Source organism: Geotrypetes seraphini, chromosome 5 (assembly GCF_902459505.1).
Source record: "Geotrypetes seraphini chromosome 5, aGeoSer1.1, whole genome shotgun sequence".
In the NCBI taxonomy this organism is placed as follows: Eukaryota; Metazoa; Chordata; class Amphibia; order Gymnophiona; family Dermophiidae; genus Geotrypetes; species Geotrypetes seraphini.
In genome coordinates, this window is record NC_047088.1 from 95,283,969 (window position 1) to 95,310,021 (window position 26,053).

Below are 26,053 nucleotides of genomic sequence, written 5' to 3' on the forward strand. Positions count from 1 at the left end.
CTCGATCCTCAGCACGTCCTTTCAGTAGTGTGGTCTCCAAAACTGAACACAGTACTCCAAGTGAGGCCTCACCATGGCTCTGTACAACGGCATCATAACTTCAGGTCTCCTGCTGACGAAACCTCTGCGGATACACCCCATCATTTGTCTTGCCCTGGAGGAAGCCTTATCCACTTGATTGGCAACCTTTATGTCCTCACTAATGATCACCCCTAGGTCGTGTTCCGCCGTGGTCCTAACCAAGGTCTCACCATTTAGTACATAAGTTCTACGCGGGTTTCTCTTACCCAGATGCATTATCTTGCATTTTTTAGCATTGAAGCCTAGCTGCCAAGTAGTTGACCATTGTTCCAGCAACAGTAGGTCGTGTGTCATATTATCAGTTAAATAGCCGTTGTCCAATGCTGTCTTAGTGATTTTAGAAATGGTGATTTGAAGTCGATGAGTAGGATCCAAATGTATTTCCTTATAAGTTGACGAATTATTTAACTGTAAAAGGGCTTCATCAATATAGTCAGATCGATTTAATATGACCACTGCGCCGCCTTTATCGGCGTTTTTAATAACTATCTGATTGTTTTTACTAAGATCTCTTAGGGCTTTAGATTCAGCTTTTGTTAAATTGTTGTTTTTGAATGTAAATTTCATTTGGTCAACTTCATTTAAAACCATTTGTTTAAAGACAGCCAACGTAGGATCAATGGGACCAGGTGGAGTCCATTGTGATTTATCAAAAACTACAGACCGATCATAGGACTGTTTACCATCAAAAAATATTTTCAGTGATAGTGATCTGATGAATCTTTCAAAATCTATCCTAAATTGAAAGGCATTATAATGATTGGTTGGTATGAAAGATAATCCCAGGGAAAGAACATGTTCTTCAACAGGAGTGAGGATGTGAGAAAACAAATTAACCAAGGTTGATATTGGTTCCTTTGGCGACCAGTGATGAAAACCAACCCCAATTGGCTATGGTCTTTTTGATCCATATTCCAGGGGTTTTTTGAGGTCTTTTCTCCTCTGTTTTAAACATACATTATATGTAACAATTAGGTAATCCATCCTGTTTATTGATTTATTTTGACTACAAGACATGTTAAATATCTGAACTGGTCTATTTGCTCCATCACTGAGGCGTGTAAGAATTTTTAAAATCTTTTTGATGAAAAAAAACCCCATTAGATTGATTTCTTCCATTACATGTTACAAGTTTGTAATATAAGCTATATGATGTTTCTGTAATAAATTATCAACCTCTTTTATCAACTTGCACTAGAAGTTTTTAGAGTGGGCCTGCACGGTAGAATTCCTATAAGCATCAGAACACTTATTGATGGTCCTTTGAGTTTATGTGTTGTCAGGAAGTATTGTTTTATGTTGACTATAGCTGCTGTTTGCTACTGCCCTAGGTGATTGCTTGGTCTAGAAGTCGAGCCAGCTTTGCTCGCTGCTTTCCAGGGGAAAGAACCAGCATACAGAGCTACAGACCCCAAGCAGGTGGCATCCAAATGTGACAAAACTCAAAAACAGGCTTCCCAGCTACTAAGAACAGCTCATGCTTTCAGCTCTCTCCTACTTTCCTCCAGCTGAGTCTCTCTTTCCATGCTGAAAAAATAGGCCAGTGCGAGTTTTCATGTTTATGTTTATTCAGTGCTTGATATACGCTGTTTCTGTGCAACTAGTCATAGTGGTTAACAATATAAAATGAACCCATTCTTATTGGTGCTTTCCAATGTATGCATAAAACAAATACAGGTATTCAGGTTTCCTTATGGTCTTTAGGGTTACCATTAGTGCTGCCCAACTTACCGATTCAAATCGATTCACTTTGGTAAATCGATTTGTTTTCTCCAAAAAACGGACTCAGTAATCAACCCCCCCAAGTGAGACCTGAAATACTTCTGGGTCTCCTAAACCAGAAGCAGCAGTGGCGGTGAAGGCCAAGCAGAAACAGCACTCAGCTGTTCATGGCCTGCCTCACCGGGGCACTATTGATGCGGCAGAGGGAAGCCCTGATAGGGCAGGCCGCAAACTGCCTGTTCACAGCCAGCCGGCCACCGCTGCTGCTGTTTTAGGAAGCCTGACAGTATGTCAGATCACATGGAGGGAGGTTGGTCAGGAAGTGCTGGACAGGCGGGTGAATGGGATGGAAAACTGCTGCATAGGGGAAGAAAGAGGAGAGAGGAAGAATTGTTGAACATGGGTTGGAGGAGAAGAATGGAGAGATACTACAGAGGCAGAAAGGGGAGAGGGGGAGACATGCATTGAGTAGAGAGAGGGAGGAATGTTGGAAATATTCACCTATATTATATACCTTACACAAAACCACCAGTTTAATGCATCACCTTATTATATACACCTAATATTAACATTCGTCTTAGGACTTTATTATCACACTTCACACTCACTCTGATCTTTTGCATTGGGCCACAATCACTTCTATTACATTATCATCGCAATTCATAGTCTGCTTATATATTTACATTATTACTGTATTTTTCGTTCCATAAGAAGCACTTCCCCCCCTCAAGTGGGTGGAAATGTCTGTGTGTCTTAAAGAACACTCCCCCACCGCAATGTCACAATGCCCGCCCCAGTGTCAGCAGCATGTACACATTGGGGGGGGGGGCAGGATGGCAGCTCGTAGCCAGCTGCTAGGGCAAGGCTTTGTGTGGCAACAAGTGGCAGGCGGGCCCAGGGAAAAATATTTGAATATATGTAATGTAATTTATTTCTTATATACCGCTACATCCGTTAGGTTCTAAGCGGTTTACAGAAAATATACATTAAGATTAGAAATAAGAAAGATACTTGAAAAATTCCCTTACTGTCCCGAAGGCTCACAATCTAACTAAAGTACCTGGAGGGTAATAGAGAAGTGAAAAGTAGAGTTAGAGGAAAAATAAAAATAAAATAAACATTTTAACAAGACAGCATTGATCTAAATACTTTGGAAGGTAGAAGAGAGGAGAGAAAGGAATAGAAGCAGAAGGGGGAGCCGTTGAACAGTAGAATTCTGGAGAAATTTAAATGATAGAAATAGAACAAAACAAAGACAAAAGGCAAAACAATAGATAAGATTAAAGATAAATCATAAGCTGGAAAGAAAAATAAAATAAAACTTTGTCTTCAATCCACGGTTTCAGCGTCAGTGATGAAGTGGAGCAAGTAAGTTTAGGAGGAGCGATTGACGTTTCCAGAAAGGGCTTCTTCAGGGAAGAGACTTGGCAGACAGTCCCAGGATGCCTATGTCTCCTCCCCTGCGATGTTCTCCCATCCATGCATTCCCTCCCAGACACACTGCCCGTGCCCCAGCCGCTCCAAGGAGGCTGCCCCAGATGAGGCCCACGGTGAATGCAGGATTCTCTCCTCTGCGGGAAAGCCGCCCGGAGCTGACAGTCGATCTTCTTAGCGGATTGCATGGGGGGAAGAGTTCACACTCTTGGTAGGATCGGGTCTGTGTGCTCTCGGTGGTTGTGGCTGGTCTCGTTGCTGCTTAGGTGTAAAAGCAGTTGATCTCCACTGCTGCTGATATTTAAAAGCAGGCAGATTGATCTCTCCAATGGACTGCAGGGGGAGGAGTTCACACTCCTGGCAGGATCGGGTCTGTGGGCTCTTGGTGGTTGCGGTAGGTCTCGCTGCTGCTTGTATGTAAAAGCAGTTGTTTTTCTACTGCTGCTGATATTTAAAGCAGGTAGATTGATCTCTTAAACCAGTAATATGTAAACTACTTTGATTATACCAATGAAGGGCAGTATATCAAATCCCTTCCTCATTTCAGGGAAATATTCATATACCTTTCTACTGGTAAAAAGACATTTCACTTGCAGAAATCGAGGATTTAAAACTTACCTCATTTTTGAGAGTTAAACGCGGGTCACTCCTCTCTGTCTCCTTACTTCTGGATCTGACAACGAAGGGGATTCAAACTAGAAAGGACAGTTAGGCTTGAGTACATGGTGAGGGTGAGGCACTCAGGGCCCAGAATGGAACTGAGGGAGGACAATTACAGGTATATTGATGGCACTGGCTAGAGGAGGCAACCCTTCAGCCTGATGTTGTTGAGTGTTTCTTGTGCTGAGCTGGCATATCATAGGGATAAATGGGGAACAGATTTTTTTAAAGTCTTGGCTGTGTGCTCTAAGGATCTACTCTTAAGTATTCTTTTATAGAGCCTGGCAAGGAGTGATGGGGGCTGGGTGCAGAGCCTGGTATATTTTGTTAAATATATTAGTACATCATTTGGCTCAGAATATTATTTTCCTGTTTTCCTTCTCTAAATCTAGGGCGAGTCTTATGGTCAGGTGCGTCCATAGGACAGAAGGTTTTCATTACCAAAACACAGACCATGTCAGGTCCATACCACAAAACTTTCATTGTGCTGCATAAGGAAAATATATGGAATGACAAACTGATCTGCATCTCCTGTGTTGTGAAGACTTTTGAAATAAATATTTTAATCAAGATCATCGATTCCACAGTTTTGTTTCTTGTGCTTAGTTTTTTTTTTTTCCATGTCTTTTCTGTGGAACTTTTGAGTGATTCTCTTTGGCTTTTCTTGAACATACTGTAGAGGGCAGGGAGAGATGGTGCATGGGGAGAAAGGAATGTTGCACATGATAATGGAGGGAAGGAAGGGAGAGATGCTATTTGAAGAAAAATAGAGAGGTTTGACCCAGAGTACATGGCGGGGAGGGAGGGGAGGGGGGAGAGAAAGAGAGAACGAGAAGACAGATAATAGCCAGTGGGAAAGAGATGTTGGATATTGCAGTGGAAGGGAAGGTACAGAGATGGAAGATGGATGGGGAGCACAAAGAAAAAAGAAAACGTCAAATGGGCAGGAGACCCTGGTAAATGAGTTAACAGAAAACAAACAGAAACCAGAGCCTGGGACCAACATCTAATATAATAAAACGCTAGGCCGCGCATGCGCACTTCCTATGTATGCGCCGGTTTTCCGTGAGCTGTAGCGACACATAGGAAGTGCGCATGCGCGGCTTACGGTCTGTCCTGCTCCCTGTTGAAAGACATGCGCACCTTTCATCTTACCTGCTGTACCCCAGCCGCGGATGAAGTTCGCCACTAGCCAGGCGATTGCAGCCCCAGCCCAGTGCTTCTGCGGCCCCGACAGCGACCGGCCTATCATTGGCAACCCCGAAATTTCCCAGAGTCACATTTTCAGCCCTCCTGCCTCTGCCCAGAATAGCCCAGATGTGCAGCCAGCGGGAGCGGTGCTGCGATTGGTCCCTGCCACCTCTGGCTTCCAAACCCCTCCTCCGGGCGGGTGGAGCGAAGAAGGATGCGGAGTGCGAGTGGTCTCTCTCCATCGGCGCGCGAGCTGGCGTTGAACGCAGCATGGGGACCCGGGCTCTCGAAGCCCTTTCCAATCGGGTCCACAAGCTGGAAGAGGTTTCCTGTGTCAGGCCGGCTCTAAAAATAGTTAAACCTGTCTTGCCTTCAACAGCTGCCTCCCCTCTCCTGCATAACGGTAGCTGTCTCCCCTTTCCTGCATAACGGTTCTCCTGCTCTTCCAGGGCGTTTCGACTCCCCCCTCTGTCACTGCCATTGTTTCCGTACTTTCAGGGCTATTCGCTGAACAGACACATCAGAGGGGGCGGGGCAGGCAGGGTACTGGAAGACCGTCAGCGTTTGAGGGGCCCGCCTTTATTTTTTCTTTTTCAGGTGAGCAGCAGCAGACTTGGGAGATGTTGAAAAAGGGGTTGACTTAGGGTTTCCACATTTGTGAAGACAAAAAAAAGGGACACAACCCTGCCCCCAGCCTCCCACACACTGAGCCAAATGCAGGGAGAAGGACTACTACTAGACAGGGGGAGCAGAGAAGGGGTGCTGCTGGACAGGGGGGAGAGACAGAAAGAAAGACAGACAGTGGGCAGGAAGAGAGACAGAAAGAAAGACAGACAGACGGGGCCGGTGAGAGAGACAGAAAGAAAGAAAGAAAGGGGGCACGGAGAAAGAAAGAAAGACAGACATATAGAAAGAAATGCCTAAGTCTACACATCTATTCTAGCACCCGTTAATGTAACGGGCTAAAAAACTAGTGATTTGAATAATTTGACCAGACAACAAAAGGTAGAAAAAAATAATTTTATTTTCTGTTTTGTGATTACAATATGTCAGATTTGAAATGTGTATCCTGCAAGAGCTGGTGTTAGCGAGGACCTAACAGAAAGAAAATACTTTTTTTTATTTTGCTTACATCACAGAACTGGGCATGGGGTTGAAGAAGGCAAAGGGAGGCAGGGTGGGTGAATCAGTTGCGTTTGCGTGCAAATCATTTGCATGCAAACTTGATAGTGAATCAATCACTGTTGGAGAATCGGCCAGAAAATCGACCAACAGCGATTGAGTTGCAATCTTTAGTTAATCTAGCCCTAAATTGCCTGGAACCAGTTTAGCCAGTAGTTAAAGGCAGATTCTAGTTTTGAGAATCTGAGTGAGAGACTATTGGAACACCAGAATAAGGCTTAGAATTCACAAAACAGGCAGTCGGACCACCAGAGAGAGGTTTGGAACGCTCATTGGATTGAATAGCGAATATTGCTCAAAAAACTTCACACACTTCAAGAAAGAAAATAGAGAATGTCACGTGGAAATAGAGAATGTCACGTGGAAAAAAAAATGATGTCTGTCTCTGCCCTGTCCCCATGAGCTCAGTCCCTGTCCCCACCCCATCCCTGCGAGCTCAGTCCCCATCTCCGCCCCATCCCCGTGAGCTCGGTCCCCATCCCTGCGAGCTCAGTCCCCATCCCCGCAAGCTCAGTCCTTGTTTCTGCCTGTCCCCACAAACTGTCTGTTCCCATCTGCACAAGCTTCGAATAGTTAGGATTTTATATTGAACTTATTTTATTAAAGTATAAAAAGAAACAATATTCTGTACAATTGTCATTTTATAAACACAAATAATACAGAATAAGAATCAACGAAATCCCTGTCTCCCCTCCCCTTCACAAACATCCCCTCCACTATTGAGAAAACTGAATAAGCCAAATTATTACAGAATACTACACAGAAAAATCATGCTGACAGAATACTGCAGTCACACATGCAAGAATAGTGTTAGGGGAGTGCAATTAGGGCAACTGCCCCCTGGTCAGAGAGAACCTTAAGCCAGCTTGGAGCTAAAGAAGCACGGCCTGTTCTTTGTCTAACACCAGCTCTAGCAGGATACATATTTTTTTTTTTTCTTTTTATAGTGCCTCCGCCGGGTCAGACCATAGGTCCATCCTGCCCAGCAGTCCGCTCCCGCGGCGGCCCAAACAGGTCACGACCTGTCTGAATCACCAGAAGGGGCCCCCTTGCCACCTTGGTTTCCCATTGAGTCCTATCTTCCCATCGAAGTCCTAACCCTCTGGTCTTGCACATGCACTACCTGGTTGGGTTTCTATACTTATTACCTGGTTTGCTTTCTATACCTGTGTTACATCCCAGCACCTCTCTCAGTATCCCACGATCCCTTTATCCCTCAGGAATCCGTCCAATCCCTGTTTGAATCCCTGTACCGTACTCTGCCTGATCACTTCCTCCGGTAGCGCATTCCAGGTGTCCACGACCCTTTGGGTGAAAAAAAACTTCCTTGCATTTGTTTTGAACCTATCTCCCTTCAGTTTCTCCGAATGCCCCCTCGTACTTGTTGTCCCCTTCAGCCTGAAGAATCTGTCCCTATCCACCCTCTCTATGCCCCTATTTCAAATCTGATATATTCTAATCACAAAATAGAAAATAAAATTTGCATGCGCCCTTCGCTGGTGATAACCATGGGCACATGCAGAATAAACGCAAAAAAAAACCCCCAACAAATCATGCAACCCTCCCACCCCCTGGCAGCGGGAAACATGCCCACTCCTTCCTAAGGAAGTCCCTAAGGGAGGAGCCCAAGGCGTCTGAGCCAATCAGGGTGTTAGGTCCCTCCCTGTACATTGCATGATGCACTGGGGAGGGGCCTAAGGCCCAGTGGCTCGAGAGGAGGAACAGGTGTTTTCAGTACCTCCTGCTCCCAACTTTTAAGATACGGGGCACAGGGGCCTGGAAGGGGAGGGGGGCCTCCGGTGTCAGGAGGGAGTGGGCATCCCTGTCTTCTTCTTTTTTTTGGAGGGGAGGAAATGGGCGCCTTTGTGGCAGGAGGGAGTGAGCATCCTTCCTGCCGCTTTGCTGTGGGGCAGGGTGGGGAGTCAATTGGGATGGCAGGAGGGAGTAGGCATCCCTCCTGCCATCTTTTTGGGGTTTGGAGGGGGAGGAGTTAAGGGGTGCTAGTGCAAGGGGGGGGGGCTTTTTTAATGGGACAGATGGTGCGTGTTTAACACACGCAAAATATCTGTGCCATTTAAAAAAAAAAATCCTAGAAGTCCTGACAGGAGGCTGCTTTCCCCTGTCACTGCTGTTAGGGCGCTCCATGCATGTATCAATCGCTCACTGAGCGATTGAATCAGTTGCGTTTGCGTGCAAATTTGAGTGAATCAATCGCTGTTGGAGAATCGACCAACAGCGATTGAGTTGCAATCTTTAGTAAATCTAGCTCTAAATTGCCTGGAACCGGTTTAGCCAGTAGTTAAAGGCAGATTCTAGTTTTGATAATCTGAGTGAGAGACTATTGGAACACCAGAATGAGGCTTAGAATTCACAAAACAGACAGTCGGACCACCAGAGAGAGGTTTGGAACGCTCATTGGGTTGAATAGGGAATATTGCTCAAAAAACTTCACACACTTCAAGAAAGAAGTCCAAAAGCCCGCCATCGCAAAAATATTTACCGTTGCCATCTTTCAAAATTAGCCCATTTGGCAACTACTCGCGAACGGCCATCACAGCGAGGCTTGAAACGCAAGGTGGGTTTGGAGGGAGTGGTTGGACGGAAAGAGCCCCATACACAAGAACCCAAAACCAAGAGTGTGGTGTGTGTGTCTAGCCGAGAATCATTTGCCAGGTGGGTTTCGTGTCACTGTCCACTACTAGGCGCATGTCACCAGGTTTAATTATCGATACGGGAAAGAAAATCGTAGACGCACTGGCTGGGAGTGCACAAGGGTATAGAAAAGTTAACACTTCCGCCTTCTGCAACACCCCCCCCTTCCCTTCCCTTCCCTTCAAGAGCACTGTATATGACGTCGTACAACCTGACCAATTGGTCTGGGTAGATTATTCTTGATTGAGTAGAAGACGGGCCGAGCACAGTCTTCGTAGGTAAAGAATAACGCGTAACGTCATTGCGTGCTGGGGAAGAGTCGTCCCCGATTGGTTTATGTTGATGGAGGTTGTGCAAGATGGCTTCAAGAAGTGAAGGGAGAGGCTGGGCAGGAAGTACCTTATTAACACCGATTATGAATGAGGAAGAGAAAAAGAAGCATGCGTGACGCCCGGCTGATGAGAATGGGGTGGAGAAAAGAGCCCTAGTGCAATGTGACTCCCTGATGAGAGATGGATAGGAAAGCTCTCCGGTAGATCTCTAGTGAAGAAAGGAATAAATACATTGGATTTCACTAGTGTCTTCCTTACTTTTAATCTTTGTCCCAGGCCCAAGGTTCCCAACAACAAGCCAGAAGGGCCACCCCGACAGTGTAACGTTATTTCAGCATCTCAGTGATGTCACGACGTGGTCTGGTGTGCACCATCACTGCAGTGTCTCTCACTGTGACCCTCTCCACTGTCCGACCCTCAGCTTGCTGCCCCCACCAGCCTTTGTACACTCTTGTCAGAGAGCCAACGTGCAGGTACAAACGACACTTTAACATAACTGCTTCACCATAAAACAGGTACAACATGGGAAGAAGCAGTTTACAGTTCTCACACATAAACACTGCTTCACAGCAGAATAAATAAAACATGGGCATGGCCTCCCTGTCACAGGTACAGTTCAAGTTTATTGGGGATTTACTATCGTTCGTCCTGAAAAGCCATCTGGGTGGCTTTATATTCTAAGAACATAAGAATAAAGGGGGAGGGGTAAGATCAAGACATGAAATAAAGGACAAGGAGTGGAACTACAATGTAAATAGGCGAGGCTCATTAAGGTTCATATTTCAAACTGCCACATTAGCATAAAGTCTACCTGTACTGTACTTTTAATCTGTGTTCTTTGCATCAGTTTTCAAAAGGAAAGTATATATATATGCTTTCCATTTAAAAATTGCAGCAGGTACAAAGAATGAATGTGGTCATTTGCACCTGCTTTGTGTATGGGTAGAATTTAGCTTAAAAAGTGTTCTTTCTCAGCATACTTTTTGCTCCCCCAGCTTATACACACTCTGGGGAACAGCCCTCAGTGTATCTAAAGACAGCTGATTTAAGCAGCTAATACTCTGTTTACTCAGTAAAATAGCTTTGAAAATTATCCTGATGTATAATGCATTTCATGGAGAGCAGAAACAAAGCAAAACTGCAGGAAATGTGGTGCAGGAGATTTTATTCAATTAAAAATATGTCAATGAATTATAAAATCAATAATAATAACTATTAAAAATTAAATTAATCCAAAGATAGGTTCTTAACGTGTGTATCGAACCCAAAATGGTCCATGTTTCGAAGAACACTTCTTCCTCAGGGGTCCAGGATATACATTACTTAGATATGCAAAAAACCCTATGCATCAAAACAGTAAAAAGTCTAGAGGCATAGGCGAAAAAACTCTCCTGTAAATAATGCTGCTCAGAGAAACGCTCATAGCAGTAATGAGAGCAGCACATATGTATTTGTTTTAGCTATATTAACAATACTGGTGTGTTTGAATTTAGAAATAATTTTTTAAATGTTATTCTGTTTTATCTTTTTTTTTCTCAGAGCTGGTGCTGTTACCCATTTCTTTCACTCTTCACCCTACTACCCTGTCAGCATGTCAGGCCTCCATATCAAGGCACGGGCCTCACCATATCCAGGATCACAGGTCATGCGTGCTGTGGTGCCAGATGACAAGGTCTATTGGTCAGTATTATGGCCGGAGTACAAGCCTGTGGAATACACCGCACCCTCAGTTCTGGCACAACCAGTGTGGGCTGACCCTCCCATTGGGTGAGGACACTGGTCCTGGACCTCTTACACTTTCTAACATTTGGTATTAGAGCAGTTTTCATGTATATAAATAATTCCCTTTCAGCTGTGTGCACAGCTGTTCTGTGGCAACCATTTCTAGTTACTGTGTTTACAAATCTTTACTCTTAGCTCCTGTAGTAGGAGAGAGTTGCATGTTAAGTTCAAGATGTTTTGTTTCTACTTGCTTCAGTTTGGGCTTCAAGGTTACAATTTCCTTTCATTCCAGTTTCTTTCATTTCTCTTTCCCAGAAAAAACAATTTTTCTCCTAAGTTTAATGAACTGGATGGGAAGGTGCAGAGGAAGAGTTTGAATGGACCCTACCAGCTAGAGAATGGACAACCTAGGTTGGTGAAGTTATTCTCAACCTTTGGTGCTGCTCTCTTCCCTTGATCCTCTTTAGTAACTGTTCCTGCTGCTTCCCACCTTTTTTCCTTGATCCACTGAGGTCACTGTCCTTGATATGCCCACCTTTTCTCTTTGATCTCCTGTAATCGCTAGCCCTGGTGGTGCTTCAAACCTTTTGTCTTTTATTCCCTGTCGTCTTGTCCCTAGTGCTTTCCACTCTTTCTCCTTGATTCCATTTTGTCACAGTCCCTGGTGTTTCCTGCTCGCCATGATCTACTGTAATGAATCTTTGCTGTCTCCTTCCCTCTTATCTTATCATAAGAACATAAGAATTGCCATTGAAGGTCCATCAAGCCCAGTATCCTGTTTCCAACAGTGACCAACCCAGGTCCCAAGTGCCTAACTAGATCCTAAGTAGTAAAACAGATTTTATGCTGCTTATCTTAGGAATAAGCAGTGGATTTCCCCAAGCCATGGACTTCTCTTTTAGGAAATTATCCAAAACTTTTTTTAAACCCCCACTAAGCTAACTGATTTCAGCATATTCTCCTTGGCCTAGAATGCACTAAAGTCAGTGATTGTCTCATGATCGTCTCTAAACCAGTTTTGATTAGTTTAGCGATGATTGCATTTGCTGACCCGATGCAGAATATGGCTCACAGAGTGGGGTTTGTGCATTCTCTGATCCGGCCATGCAAATAAGGTCTTAAATATTGAAATGCCATGTAAACTAGCTGAGCGACTGATGCTCTAACATCGCTTTACGATACACAAAAAACCCACAAACACTTTTAGCAATCCAAAAAAGAAACTGTTCCCTCCTGCCTTTTTTGGGGAGGAGAATAGGGGATGGTTCAGGGGGGCCTCTATTGGCAGGAAGGAGTGGGCATCCCTCCTGCCATTTTCTCTGCTGTGGGGGTGAGAAGTTCGCCTAGCAGGAGGGAATGGACATCTCTCCTGCCAATTTTCACTGCAGTGGGAGGAGGGGTTTCTCCTGGTGCTAGTTTGTGGGGGGGATCTTTGAGGAAGGCCGTCATCTACAGGGGGACTAGCAAGGCATTTTTTTTAATGGGGCAGATATTGTGCGTGTGTAACACACACACAACATCTGTGCCATTAAAAAAAGCCCCAACAGCTGAGAGACTTCCTCTGCCATGCAGCTGTTAGGGCTTCCCTAAACCTGCTCTGCGCATGCGTCAGTCACTCTCAGAATGACTGATCAGACGGGGATTAGAACGAACCTCTGTGCTGCCTTCCTCTATCTTTCTCCTTCATCTCCTATGGTTACTGTCTATAGTGCCATTCCTTCGCTCCCTCATGCTGTAGGGTCACTGTTTTTGCTATATCTCTCTCTGAACTTTTGCTGATCTCTATGTGGTGTTCTTCCTATCAGGAATCCTAGAGGCCGCACTGGAATCACTGGTCGAGGCCTACTGGGATGCTGGGGCCCAAATCATGCTGCTGATCCCATTATAACTAGGTGAGCCAGTTCAAGACGCTGGGTGCTAGGAACAAAATAGTTAATGCAGAAAGGTCTCTTCATGTCTTTGGAGATAAGAATTCAGATCAGTGTCACATCTGGTTGAAATTGTAAATTCTAAGTTATTCATTAGCATGTATGAATATCAGAGGAATGAGTGAGAATCCACCAGCAGAGGTAGGGAAGGAAGCCACAAAATTTGGAAGACAAAAGATACAAGTAAAAGATCAGCAAATACACAAAGCTAGTGAAAAATACAAAGTATTATTCCATAAAACCATTCAAACTGTTGCCATTAAAGTATTGGGTTTTAAAAAGAAGTTTGATAGGGTAACACCACTCTATTTACAATTCCATTGGTTGCCAGTTTTTTTTTTTACAGAACCCATTTCAAAGCACTAATTCTTACATATCAAGCTTTTTATTCTCAGCAACCCAATTATTTGCATTCTTTGACAGTTCCCTATGCACCAATAAGAACTTTAAGATCTATTCAGGACAATAGATTAGTACTCACATCAGTAAATAGGGCAAGGTGGAAATTTACGAGACATGAAGATTTTTATTTCATGGTACCAAATTTATGGAATGGGCTGCCCCTTGATTTGAGGCTGGAAAAAAAACTTAAAACTTTTAAAATTATGTTGAAGACTTTTTTTCTTCCATGAAGCTTTTGGGCAAGATTCAATTGAATCTGAGCTTATTCATGTTTTCTATTTGACTTTCCGGTCCTCAGCTCTCCTATGATTTGATGTATTACGGTATTATGTGTATGAATGTTGCCCTGTTTGTTTGTTTTGTGTAGTTTAGGTCTTTCCTATTTTAAGATGGAGTTCTTTTATACTGTATTAATTAGATGACTGTATTAATTAGATCACTGGTATTCAATCCCATCCTCAGGGACCACCTGGCCATTCAGTTTTCAGGATATCCACAATGAATATGGATAACAGATACTTTGAAAACCCGACTGGCCAGGTGGTCCCTGAGGACGGGGTTGAATACTACTGATCTAATTAGATATTTATAAACCACTTGGACCAGACAAGAGGTATAACAAGTTTTAATAAAACATCAAATTTAAAATGTATGTTGATCAAATCCAGATACACGAATGGTTAAGGAGAGGTGAACTGAAACCTAAGAATGAGAGATTGATAATTGCAGTCCAGATATTAGTTCAAAGCAAGCCTAGATAAAACTGGGGAAAGAGACATATTTAGATTCTACTAGAAAAAGCTATAGATGGTTACTTATTCTATAACTAGCTGCAAAGTTCTGATGGGAGAAAATTTCTATACAGGAAAGTGGCACATCTCATCCAGTGGAAACTTTGTAAACATTACAGTATCACTGTTATGGGAAAGCACTAGGATCATGACCTGAAGAGATTTAGATCACCTGGGACATCCCTATTCCAACCAATAAAAACCTAAATGTAAGGAAACTGGACTCAGTGGTAAAGGAGAATAGCCCAAGAACAACATTGATAATGGAAGTGTTGGTTGCAAGGGTCTACTCTGTGAATTGTGTGGAGAGACAGAAGATCTTCAAGTACCAAGAAATGCAGTCAGAGACTAAGAAAATGTGACAGAAAGATAGAAGTATTTCCCATTGTACTGGGCATCACAAGACGGATTACAAATAATTCTCAAGCATACCTGTACATATAGCATAGTGGTTAGAGCTTTAGCCTCAGCATCCTGAGGTTGTGAGTTCAAACCCCATGCTGCTCCTTGTGACCCTGGGCAAGTCACTTAATCCTCTATTGCCCCAGGTACATTAGATAGATTGTGAGCCCACCAGGACAGATAGGGAAAATGCTTGAGTACCTGATTGTAAACTGCTTAATACACCTTGTCCAAGCGTACATCAAATCCCAATCCCTTTCCCCCTAGAAAGAAGCTCTCCTTGGGATGATGCAAAAACTACAATGAGTACATTTGAGAGACTGAAATCATATTTCACATACCTTAGCTTAGGAATGAGGATCATTACAAAGCTGATCTATTTGGAGACACTGCACCCAAGAGGGATAGGATAAAGTCTGTCTGTGTGTGCAAGGAAGCAAAAATGGAGACATAGGGGTTGAGGTGGAAGGAGTGAAAGAGGGAATCTATCCTCTAAAGCCGAGGCTTGTCACCATCTCTGTTTGCTTCCTGCAGGTGGAAAAGGGACAGCAGTGGAACTAAACAGAGCCACTCAGTATCAGGCAAACACATTTTGCAATTTGTAGCCATCAAGAGGAGAGACTGCGGGGAATGGGCCATTCCTGGGGTAAGCACAGTCCGCATCACCTTCAGGCCATGAAAAACTCTGTGAGAAGGAGATGGGCGATATGATTTTCCTGGGTTAAGCACATGTGGAGGGTAATTTTATGAAAGCATTTTTGCATGTGTCATGACAGTGTATGCACATAAAGAGGGGAATTCTATAAATAATGCTGAATTTTTTTTTTTTCTGGCACCAAATTTTCAGCACCAAGTGCAATTTATTAAAGGATGTGCACACTTTATAGAATCACACTTAGCACCAGTTCCCATGCCTAACCTTTGGTGCCTGACTTAAGCCTCTTCAATAAAGCCCAGTGAGCCACACCCGCTCCTCACTTTCCAATTGCTTGAAAGAGCTGTTTGCAAACTTCCTGGCCTAGAGACACTAAAGTCAGCGATCGTCATTTGATAAGGGATGATTGTGTTTTTATGACATTTGCTAAAGAAATATAGTAACCCCTGAGGAAGGCATACTGATACTGAAACATGGTTCCATGTTGGGTTTTGTGAAGATATGAACTGTCTGTGACAACTCAAATAAAGTATTTCACCCAGGTGAGGAGTCATCTCTTTAACATAATCTCACCTTTTACTTCTTTTTATCAAGTCATTTCATTGTCGTCCATATACAATTCAAGCTTCTCTTACTCACTTGCAAATACATTCACTCTGCAGCTTCTTATTACCTATCTTCTCATCTCTCCTCCCTTCATGTACTCTTCTCATTGGGCAAGGTGCACTCGTCTGCAGGGCTAGCAAGACAAAGGGGCAGCAAAGAGGAGCTGCCATCAGAGTAAAACAGTAGGTTCTGACAGCCTCAAAAACACAAAAGGAACACAAGGAGGGGGGGGGGCTGCAGCCTAGTAGCCTACCCTTGCACCAGCCTTGCTTATCCGTGCCCTATTCTTTCACTTCTCACTTTTGTGCATTCCACTTTGTAGCACTGTATGCTAGGAGAAGTAATTTGAACTGGTGTGCTATGCTACTGCTACTAAACATGTATGTGGCTCTGCAAGGTACTGTATATGCAGCACTGAGTAGAGTAGCTGCCTCATGGTTAGTGCAGTGGGCTGAGAACATGGGGAGCTGGGTTTGATTCTCACTACAGCTCCTCGTGACACTGAGCACTTAACTCTCCATTGACCCAGGTACAAAAACTTAAGATTGTGAGCTCATTAGGGACAGAAACTTTACCTGAAAATAGTATATGTAAATTGATTTGGTTGTACCACAGAAAGGTGGTATATCAAATCCACTGCACTGATAGATTCTACAGTATAGCTCAACTGATAAACATTTCAGGACAGATGGACAGTAAGGAGTAAACATGCCCTCTGAAGTGTTGTCAGAATAGCAGGCCAGCATTCTCTCTCTCACTTCTTTACTCCTTTAAAGATGACCGTCAAAGTGGAATTGGGTAATAGCAATTTCTTTTAGGGGGAAAAATAGAATAAAATAGCTGCAGTTAGGCAAGGCCTACTTGTTATTCCCATTACCATTATGGCAGATAATAACCGCCACAAGACAAACACAGAGAGGAAGCACTTTCATCCCATTGAGCCCACCATCTATTTATTTATTTATTAAAGTAATATCCTGTAAATTCCTTTCAACTACAAGGCAGTGTAAAAAGTATAGAACAACAACATCAAAAAATCATATTCATAAAACATATAAAAACTTTCTCAAATGCCAGACTTTACACAATTTATGTGACTGCGATACACAGGGATTATGACAGTCATGGAATTTGTTTGGGAGTGAAACTGAAAGCAGTGTCAGAAAGGGGGATGTTTAGACACTGTTTGAAGGTAGTCAGAAAGATTGTTCCAGGCACTGATCAAAACCAGGTAAAAGACAAAAAGCTGGGATTTGACCTATGCTTTCTCTCTCTCTGGCCTTATTCAAATTCATTCTAAACCTACCTTTTGAGGCTACTTTTCAATCTTAACCTACCATAACATAAGAATAGCCTTACCAGGTCAGACCATTGGTCCATCTACCCAGTATCCTGTCTTCATGGTGGCCAATACAGGTCACAAGTACCTGTCAAAACCCAAATAGTAGTAACGTTCTATGCTACCGATCCAGGGCAAGCAGTGGCTTCCCCCATGTCTGTCTCAATAGCAAACTTTTCCTTCAGAAACTTGACAAAACCTTTTTTAAGACCAGCTATGTTAACCACTCTTACCACTTCCTCTGGCAATGCGTTCCAGAGCTTAACTATTCTCTTAGTGGAAAAAATATTTTCTCCTATTGATTTTAAAAGTATTTCCCTGTAACTTTATTGAGTGTCCCCTAGTCTTTGTAAATTTTTTTTTTCAATTGAAAATTTGTATTCATTTTGCCATGCACAACAAAGAGGTATACCAGCATATCATAGAAAGAAGTACAACATAGGTTCCAAAAGTAACCACAGCATACCTAGAACATCATAAAGCAACATATTACATATCCCCAACACCCCAGCCCCCAACCCCAGAATGAAAGCAATACCAAAAACACATTAGTCAAATGGTTTGTACAGCAACTGTAAAGAAAATTACACAGTCTACAGAATCAGATGCAAGCAAATCATCCATTGCCACAGCCCCCTATCGTAAGAGTGTCTTCCACCTCCAAGTAAGTACCCCAGATGGCTATAAAGTGGCAGCAATGTAAAGCCATCTGGGCTACTTACTTGGAGGCCATTGTAATTTTTGATGGAGTAAAAAATTGATCCACTTGTACTACTCAGGATTTTATAGACTTTAATCATAGCTCCCCTCAGCCATCTTTTTTCCAAGCTGAAGAGCCCTAACTTCTTTAGTTTTTTTCTCATACAAGAGGAGTTCCATCTCTTTTATCATCTTGGCTGCTCTTTGAACCTTTTCTAGTTCCGATGTAGTTTTTTTTAAGATAAGGCGAACAGAATTGAACACAGTACTCAAAGTAAGGTCGCACCATGGAGCTATACAGAGGCATTATAACATTCTTAGTCTTGTTTACTTTCCCTTTTCTAATAATTACTAGCATCTTGTTTGCTTTTTTGGCTGCCACCACACATTGAGTGGAAGATGTCAGTGCATTGTCTACAATTACCCCAGATCTTTTTCTTGAGCGCTGCCCCCAAAGGTGAACCCTAGCATTTGGTAACTATGATTTGGGTTATTCTTCCTAATATACATCACTTTACATTTGTCCACATTAAATTTCATCTACCATTTGGGCGCTCAGTCTTCCATTTTCCTTAAGGTCTGCCTGCAATTTTTCACAGTCTGCATGTGTTTCAACAATTTTGAACAGTTTAATGCAGGGATCTCAAAGTCCCTCCTTGAGGGCCGCAATCCAGTCGGGTTTTCAGGATTTCCCCAATGAATATGCATTGAAAGCAATGCATGCATATAGATCTCATGCATATTCATTGAGGAAATCCTGAAAACCCAACTGGATTGCAGCCCTCAAGGAAGGACTTTGAGACCCCTGGTTTAGTGTCATCTACAAGTTTAATCACCTCACTCGTCATTCCAATTCCCAGATCATTTATAAATAAATAGCACCAGTCCCAGTACATATCCCTGTGGCACTTCACTATTTACCCTCCTTCATTGAGAAAAATGTCCATGCAACCCTACCCTCTGTTTTCTGTCCAATAACCAATTAATTCACAATTGAACATTGCCTCTTATCCTATGATTCTTTAATTTTCTCAGGATGCACTACATCTTTATCCACATGTTTATTCACACCTTCCACGAAGTCAATCATGTTGGTGAGACAAGACCTCCTTTGGCAGAACCCATGCTAATTCTGTCCCATTAAATAATGTTTGTCTATATGTTCCACAATTGTATTTTTTAATAATTATTTCCATTATTTTGCCTTGTTGTTTTGTACCATTTCCTTAACTAATGGTATCTCCCAAATGCCTTTTATCATGTTTGTTTGACTTGACTAGCTTGAAAACTGCATAGAAGGAACTGTTTTACTGGTGAATATGGACAGCGCTGACTACATCTTGTAGCACTACAGAAATGAGAAACAATAGATCTAATCTAATCTAAACCTTAAGTTTATATACCACATCATCTCCATGAGAATGGAGCTCGACACGGTTTACAAGAACTTAAAATAGTGGGTAGAGAAGAAGGATTACATGAACTTATGTGTAGAAGGGGGGAGAGAAAGGGGGGAAGGATAGAGCTACAATTTGCTGAAAAGCCAGGTTTTCAGTTGTTTGCGGAATAACTGAAGGGAGCTCAGGTTCCGCAGCGGGGTGGTGAGGTCGTTCCAAAGACCTGTGATTTTGAAGAGAAGGGATTTTCCCAGTTTGCCTGAATAGTGGATGCCGTGTGGAGAGGGGAAGGCTAGTTTAAGCCTTTGGGCAGTTCTGGAGGAGTCGGGACTGGAGGAGTTGAAAGACAGTGGGATAAGAGGAGGCAGGATTCCGTGAATGATCTTGAAAGCCAGGCAGGAACATTTGAAATGGATTCTGGAGATTATTGGGAGCCAATGAAGTTTGGCAAGGAGTGGGGAGGCATGGTCATACTTGCGTTTTGAGAAGATCAGTTTGGCTGCAGTATTCTGGATTAGCTGGAGTCTTAGAATACGTTTTTTTGATAGATTTAAGTAGATGGCGTTGCAGTAATCTAGTTTGGAGAGGATGATGGATTGGACAAGGATGGCAAAGTGTTTTTGGCTGAAGTAGGATCTAGCTTTCCTCAGCATGCGAAGGCTGAAAAAGCATGATTTTGCCAAGGAGTTGAGGTGGTCATTGAGGGAGAGAGAGGAATCGATAGTGATACCAAGGACCTTGCATGAGAACTCGAGCTGTAGTGTATCGCCTGTGGGTAGTGTGAAAAGTGTGATGTGCTATGTGAAATGTTTTTAAAATGTAAGAGAGAGCCATTATCGTCTGCACACTTCTCCATGCTCTGTTTGGTTCAGGGAATGGTGGACCCTGGCGAAAAGATCAGTGCTACTCTGAAGCGGGAGTTTGGAGAAGAGGCGCTGAACTCACTGCAGAAATCCAGTGCAGAGAGGCAAAAGTTGGAGGAGCAGCTGCTGCAGCTCTTCAGCCAGGATCACTTCATAGTAAGCAGTTCTTTCTCCTCCATAACCTTCAGGGCCCTTTCCTCTGCGTCTCCCTTTCTTAACATTTTGCAAGGACCGTCATTACCCTTGTACATAGATCTATACATTATTCTTATCCCTCACACCTCTGATCCAGTTTCCCATAATTGTACTGACTGTGGGTTAGGTATTCTTTGCATGTTCAGGGATTTCATGTTCCTTATGATTGCCTGTCAAATGGTTTCACTCTTTCATATGTGTGGTTGACTCCATGTTCCTTCTCTTCCTGGAAGGCCTATCGGGGCTATGTAGATGACCCCAGGAACACAGACAATGCTTGGATGGAGACAGAAGCCGTGAATTACCATGATGATTTGGGTGGGTGCACATATTAGCTTGCTGCCATTAGTGTTCCCTCTATGCCACAGTCCATCACTGACCTGAATGGTTTATTTATTTATTTAAAAATTTGTATACTGCATATCCAGCAATTCTTTGCGGGTTACAGAGAAACATACATAATAAAACATAAAAATACACTTTAAAATCATGGTAAAAAGAACACTACAGGACACCATCAGTGTTGCAAGCAGGTGCAGAGGTCCCATCCTAGACTTCTGGGACTGCTTTTGTATATCCCTACTGTCCAGAATGACACCTGTTGCACTAGAAAAAGAGATTAGGTTTGTACCTTGCTAATATCTTTTCTAATAGAAAAGTGTGTCATTCTGGCACCTCGCCCTGTCAGTATTTACTCTGCCTGCCTACTGTCTGAATCAGGAAGTTCAAGTCAAAACTGAGATTTTGATGTCAGACCTTAAGGGTATGAAGAATAATCTATTACTATAAAACTTTGGGGGAATGTTTGAGCTCCATAAATGTTTCTGATTGGTATGGTTATTTCAGTGTTTTGATTGTTCAATCAGAGCAGAACAGACTTGTACCCCTCCTTCTTATGTTTTATTATATAGGGCTGCCATCTACTTTGGTACAAACTGAAGGGGGCAGCAGAGTCTTCTGGAGAAGGAGTAGTAGTTGAAAACCTTGAATGGATTCCTTCTGCATGGCTCGCAAGCATGGGGAGAATGCCCTACTGTCCAGATGACACATCTACCTACTAGAAAAGATATTAGCAAAGTAAGAACCAAGCTGCAAAAAACTCTACTTAATTTCAGCTATCATCTACAAGGACCAGATTGTTTATAGCCCAAATGCTACTATAAATATGTGAATCTTCAAAAATAAAACAAAATGTTATTAAATAATAAGTATTTAAAACTGTAATTATTGCTTTATAGGTAAGGTGATGGATGAAATGCCCCTGGAAGCGGGGGATGATGCAGGCAGCGTGAAATGGGTAGATATCAGCAAAGAGCTGCAGTTGTATGCAAGCCATTCTCATTTTCTCCAGCTAGTAGCAGAACACCGAGATGCACACTGGTGCTAGAACCAGGGATCCATCCTCTTTCTAGCTGCTGCTGCTGCCACTACTTCAATCAGAACAGATACAGATAATGCCAAGTTCCCCACACCAACAACCATGTTCCTGCTGTATTTTCCTGTAGCTCTCAAGTTTTCTTACAGGGTAATAGGTGCCTCAACCTTGTGGGTTTTTTTTAATTGTTCTACCGGCACAAGAATTGTTTCCCTGAAACCATTTCTTAAATTCTATACCTGCAGAAATAATACTCTATATGTAATTAAGGCTTGAGTGTCACCGAGAGCAGAATGTTTGTTTTAATACTCCTGCTCATGAAGCCATTCTTTCTGTAGCTCTCAGGGCACAGTCTGCTACAGTAGGGAATCTGGGCTACTGCTGGTCTAATGCTCGAGTTTTCAGACTTAAAATTTTTTTTTTTCTTTACTGGCATCAAATGAGGATTAATTGGCCAGCTTAATGCTGAAGACAGGATCTACAACATCAGGACTGTTACACAAGAGGAGCATGGGACTTTGGTACAAAGTTACAGTAGTCTATATCTCCCTGAGGTCTATGCACTTCTGTACAATACTGAAATCTGTTAAGTCATCTGAAACAGAATAATTATATGATCTTAAAAAAATATCATATTACAACTCTGTGCAACCTACAAATATACCATCTCTTTCCAGGCCTAGTACAGCAACTAGAATTGTATTATTATTTTGGATACAAATGGCCTCGAGTGTTGCAAACAGACTAAGTTTTCAGGATAGCCCTAATGAATATGCATGAGATAGATCTGCATGGGTACTACTTCCATTGTATACAAATCTATCTCATGAATATTCACTAGGGCTATTCTCAAAATCTGGCCTATTTTGATGCTCAAGGCCTGAACTCCTGCATCCATAGCCTAGAGCTCATTTGTGAGGTGATTTAATTACATCTATATAAATCAAATACAGCACTCCGCTGGCCATAGGAATCAACTTTTCAGGATACTTGGAACTGCTATACCCACCACAAATTTCTCCTCCTTGGACAAAATGAAGGCATTTGCTTAAAATTGCTGGTGACCTGATACATTTGAACTCGACTTCCATTCTGTCACCTTCCATCTGCTATCTTACAGTGTTACATTCTGCATGCCACTTAATATCCCTGTGCTTTTATTTCAGATTGTGAGCCTGTGGGGCAGCGATGATGAATACCTATAGCTCAGCTTGTACAGTGCCATCTGTGGTGATGGCCTTGGGAAGTATAATGCATTCTTTGGTTCTGGTGTTTTGTTTTACCCAGCAGTTCTCTTGACTTCTTTTCTCTCCAACTGAGTGGAAAGCACACTAGGATCCGACAATGTGAGACTTCATTTGCATTTTCTATAGACAGGGCCCTTGCAAAGGTATTAGGTTTCCTAGTGGCCCTTCGTTCTCTTCAGTTAACTTTTAAACCTCTGATGCCAACCCCATCCCCTCAAGATTATGATAATTAAACTTAACGATCATGATCATCTTATAGAACAATCCTATAAGAATGCACATTTGGACTTCATACTTTACATATTGAACTTGTTTTGTATATATACAACATCCAATATTCAGCCCATGATGAAGCCACGTGGCAAATGCACCAAAGCCTTTTAAATCCCTATAGGTTTTGGTGCATTTACCTTGCCAGCCCATACTATCAGACTGGATAAAAGAAGCTTTTAGGTTGTAAATCCGCCAGGGACAGGAAAATACCTACTGAACCTGAATCCAACTCACTTTGAGCTACAGCTCAAAAAGGTAAGAGCTAAATCCAAATAAATAATGAAGCGTGTTAATTACAGTTAAACATATACGGCCTCTTTTACAAAGCCACGCTAGCGGCTGCGCTGCGCTAACGGCTCCAAAGCCCATAGAGATTTAAAGGGCTTTGGGGCTGTTGCCTTGTGGCAGCCGCTAGTGCAGCTTTGTAAAAGGGGCCGATAGTGGTGTATATATTAAAGGGCAATAAGCCCTTAATGCACACTAACAGGGTTACCACATAACAGTGTTAAGGTGTTTTACAGTAAAATACATGCTAGTGTGTGCAGGAGAGAATCTTCCTAGGAGACGGTGTGATGTGGGCTAGAGGTCTGCACGGGAACGGGGATCACGGGAGTCCCACAGGAATCCCCCCTTAACCCACGGGATTCCCAAGGGGACCCCTCTCTGGCCCACTGGACTCCCACGGGGACCCCCCTCGAGCCAACGGGACTCCCACGGGGATAGGCTTTGGAAGCAGGGTTCGTTCATATATTATAATGGACACGTCAGCCTTAGTAAAAGAGGGGGTTTATAAGTTAATTACCTGAACAGAAAACAAAAAAAGGGTTCCACCAAAGAGATTCCACAAGGAAAACAGCAGTGCAAACACAAAAGAAACTGTGGAATTGATGATCCTGTCAGAAGTAATTGCTGCTTTTTATGGGGACGGGCGGGGATGCAGGTAATTCCATGCAGGGATGGGTGGGGACGGAGAGGATCCTGACGGGGACGGAGAGGATCCTGGCAGGGATGGGTGGGATTTCTGTCCCCGCGCAACTCTCTAATGTGGGCTTGGAAACAATCCTGTTAGTACCATCAGAGGTGTTAACCTGTTCAATGTTATAAAAATAGTGGGTAATCATTAATATTCATTATCTTTTTTTTTTTTTTCCAAAAAATTTCCAACAACTCAATATGCAATTTTCTTCTTTCCTTGAATCAATCCAGTTTATCAAAAATAAAGCAATTGCTTATTTGCATGTGATTGCCAGGAGCAGCAAGCTCACTCATGCAGGAAACAGTACCTGACATGAATTCATGTTTTGCATTAATGGATAAATGAATTGTAATCTTAAGTAGATATAGTCGTGACTTGATATTACTTATTGGTGAAACAACACATGGTAGTGCTAGTGGAATGTGAGTATGGGTAGTGGGAGAGCTGAGGAAATAAATTACACATTTTTGCTATTATTAATACTTTGAGGCACTGAGGTTTTTGAGGTGGAATCCGGTGTATATGCACTTATTTTTGGAGAGCTATATTTGACATCCTGGGCAAGCTGGACACCCACCCAGAAGTCTAGTGGATATATGCTATGGGGCTCATAACCGAAATGGAAATACATCTAAAAACCCACCTTGTATGATCAAAAAGACAGGTCCAAGTGCAAATAATCAAAACGGGTTTTAGATGTAGGCCTTTTCCCTGTCGCTGTACGCCCAGAGTGAAAAGGGTCATTTTTGAAGGAGTGGTTAGGGCGGGAGGTAGGCAGGATGTGGGCCAACCTACACTTAGTCGTCCTGCAGCGATAATCAAAAGTTTAACAAGACTTCATGGACTGAACTTATACGTTGTGAAGTAGGCAATTTAAAAACAGGTATAAGTGCCCAGAAGGTATCAAAAGTGACCAGATAACCACTACAGGGATAAAGTAAAGACCCACACACTCCACCAGTGATCACTGACCTCCCCCCCCCCCCCCCCCCCAACCACCATAAAAATTGGAATAAAAAAGTATATACCTATCTCTAGAACATCAGCACCTGGTATAGGAAAGCCTAGTAGAGCTGTAGAGAGAACCCAGGCTCATAAGCCACTAAACACTGCATTCATGGTGAAACGTGCACCCACCAAAACCCTATTGTACTGCCATATAAGTGGCACCTGCAGCCATAAGGGCTATTGAGGTGGTAGACAGGTGGATATAGTAAGTTTGGGGGGGCTCACCATGACTTATAAGGGAGTTGTGGGATATTTATGTGGCACCCTTATTGTGAAGTTTGCAGCAGTGCCTTGTAAGGTGCCCCACTACTCTTGCCATGTCTAGGTGGCCAGTCCACCACTTTGCTGGCCCCTCCCACATCCAAGAGGTCTTGTTCTAGGTGTTTTTGACTTGGACAAATTTTTGGATGAGAATGGAGTATATAGATAGACGACTTAGCAGTCTGGACGGAACAGCTGGACATAGAAGTAGATTCTCAAAAAAAAAATATTTTGGATGTATTTTTCAAGAATGGACTTTGGACGTTTCTGACTGGACGACTAGTGACTTAGGCCCAAAACGTACTTAGATGTATTTTTTGATTATGCCCCTCTATGGTTATAAGTACTCTCTTTTTATTTCTTATCTGAGTTCTGCTAGTAGTAGATTAATATTTTGGACTGTATGGAGAATAACTTCCCCGATTAGGCATATAAAGATCTTGCCTGCCCTGCATTGGCTTAATGTGGACATTGCCTGTTTGCAAGAAACATGGCTCTGATGAGAAAAATGAAAAACTTCTAGGTTATCCCAGTACAAGCAGGCAGTGTTATTCTCACATGAGGTGACATCTCTGGCAGTCCTGATGCAGACATTTGAAAAGTGTGATACAACTTTTAAGAGCTTTGGGCATGTGTCAGCTCCCCTTATCTCCCCACAGC

The 26,053-nt window shown here is 42.8% G+C and overlaps 1 protein-coding gene across 4 annotated transcripts; it reads left to right on the forward strand.

Annotated features, from left to right (window-relative positions):
* The first annotated feature begins 8,708 nt into the window (after window positions 1-8,708).
* NUDT9 (nudix hydrolase 9) lies at window positions 8,709-22,914 on the forward strand. Of its 4 annotated transcripts, XM_033946367.1 has the most exons (9): window positions 8,811-8,943; window positions 9,531-9,727; window positions 10,794-11,021; window positions 11,292-11,387; window positions 12,782-12,868; window positions 15,034-15,145; window positions 20,068-20,214; window positions 20,487-20,571; window positions 21,492-22,914. In XM_033946367.1, the coding sequence occupies exons 2-9, from the start codon at window positions 9,600-9,602 to the stop codon at window positions 21,638-21,640; spliced, it is 1,032 nt and encodes a 343-aa protein (XP_033802258.1). In that variant the 5' UTR covers window positions 8,811-8,943; window positions 9,531-9,599; the 3' UTR covers window positions 21,641-22,914. The 4 variants fall into 4 exon arrangements, with proteins under 4 accessions (XP_033802260.1, XP_033802258.1, XP_033802259.1 ...); XM_033946369.1 differs by lacking the exon at window positions 9,531-9,727 and having other exon boundaries at window positions 8,709-8,943; XM_033946368.1 differs by lacking the exons at window positions 8,811-8,943; window positions 9,531-9,727 and adding an exon at window positions 9,147-9,200.
* The last annotated feature ends 3,139 nt before the right edge of the window (window positions 22,915-26,053 follow it).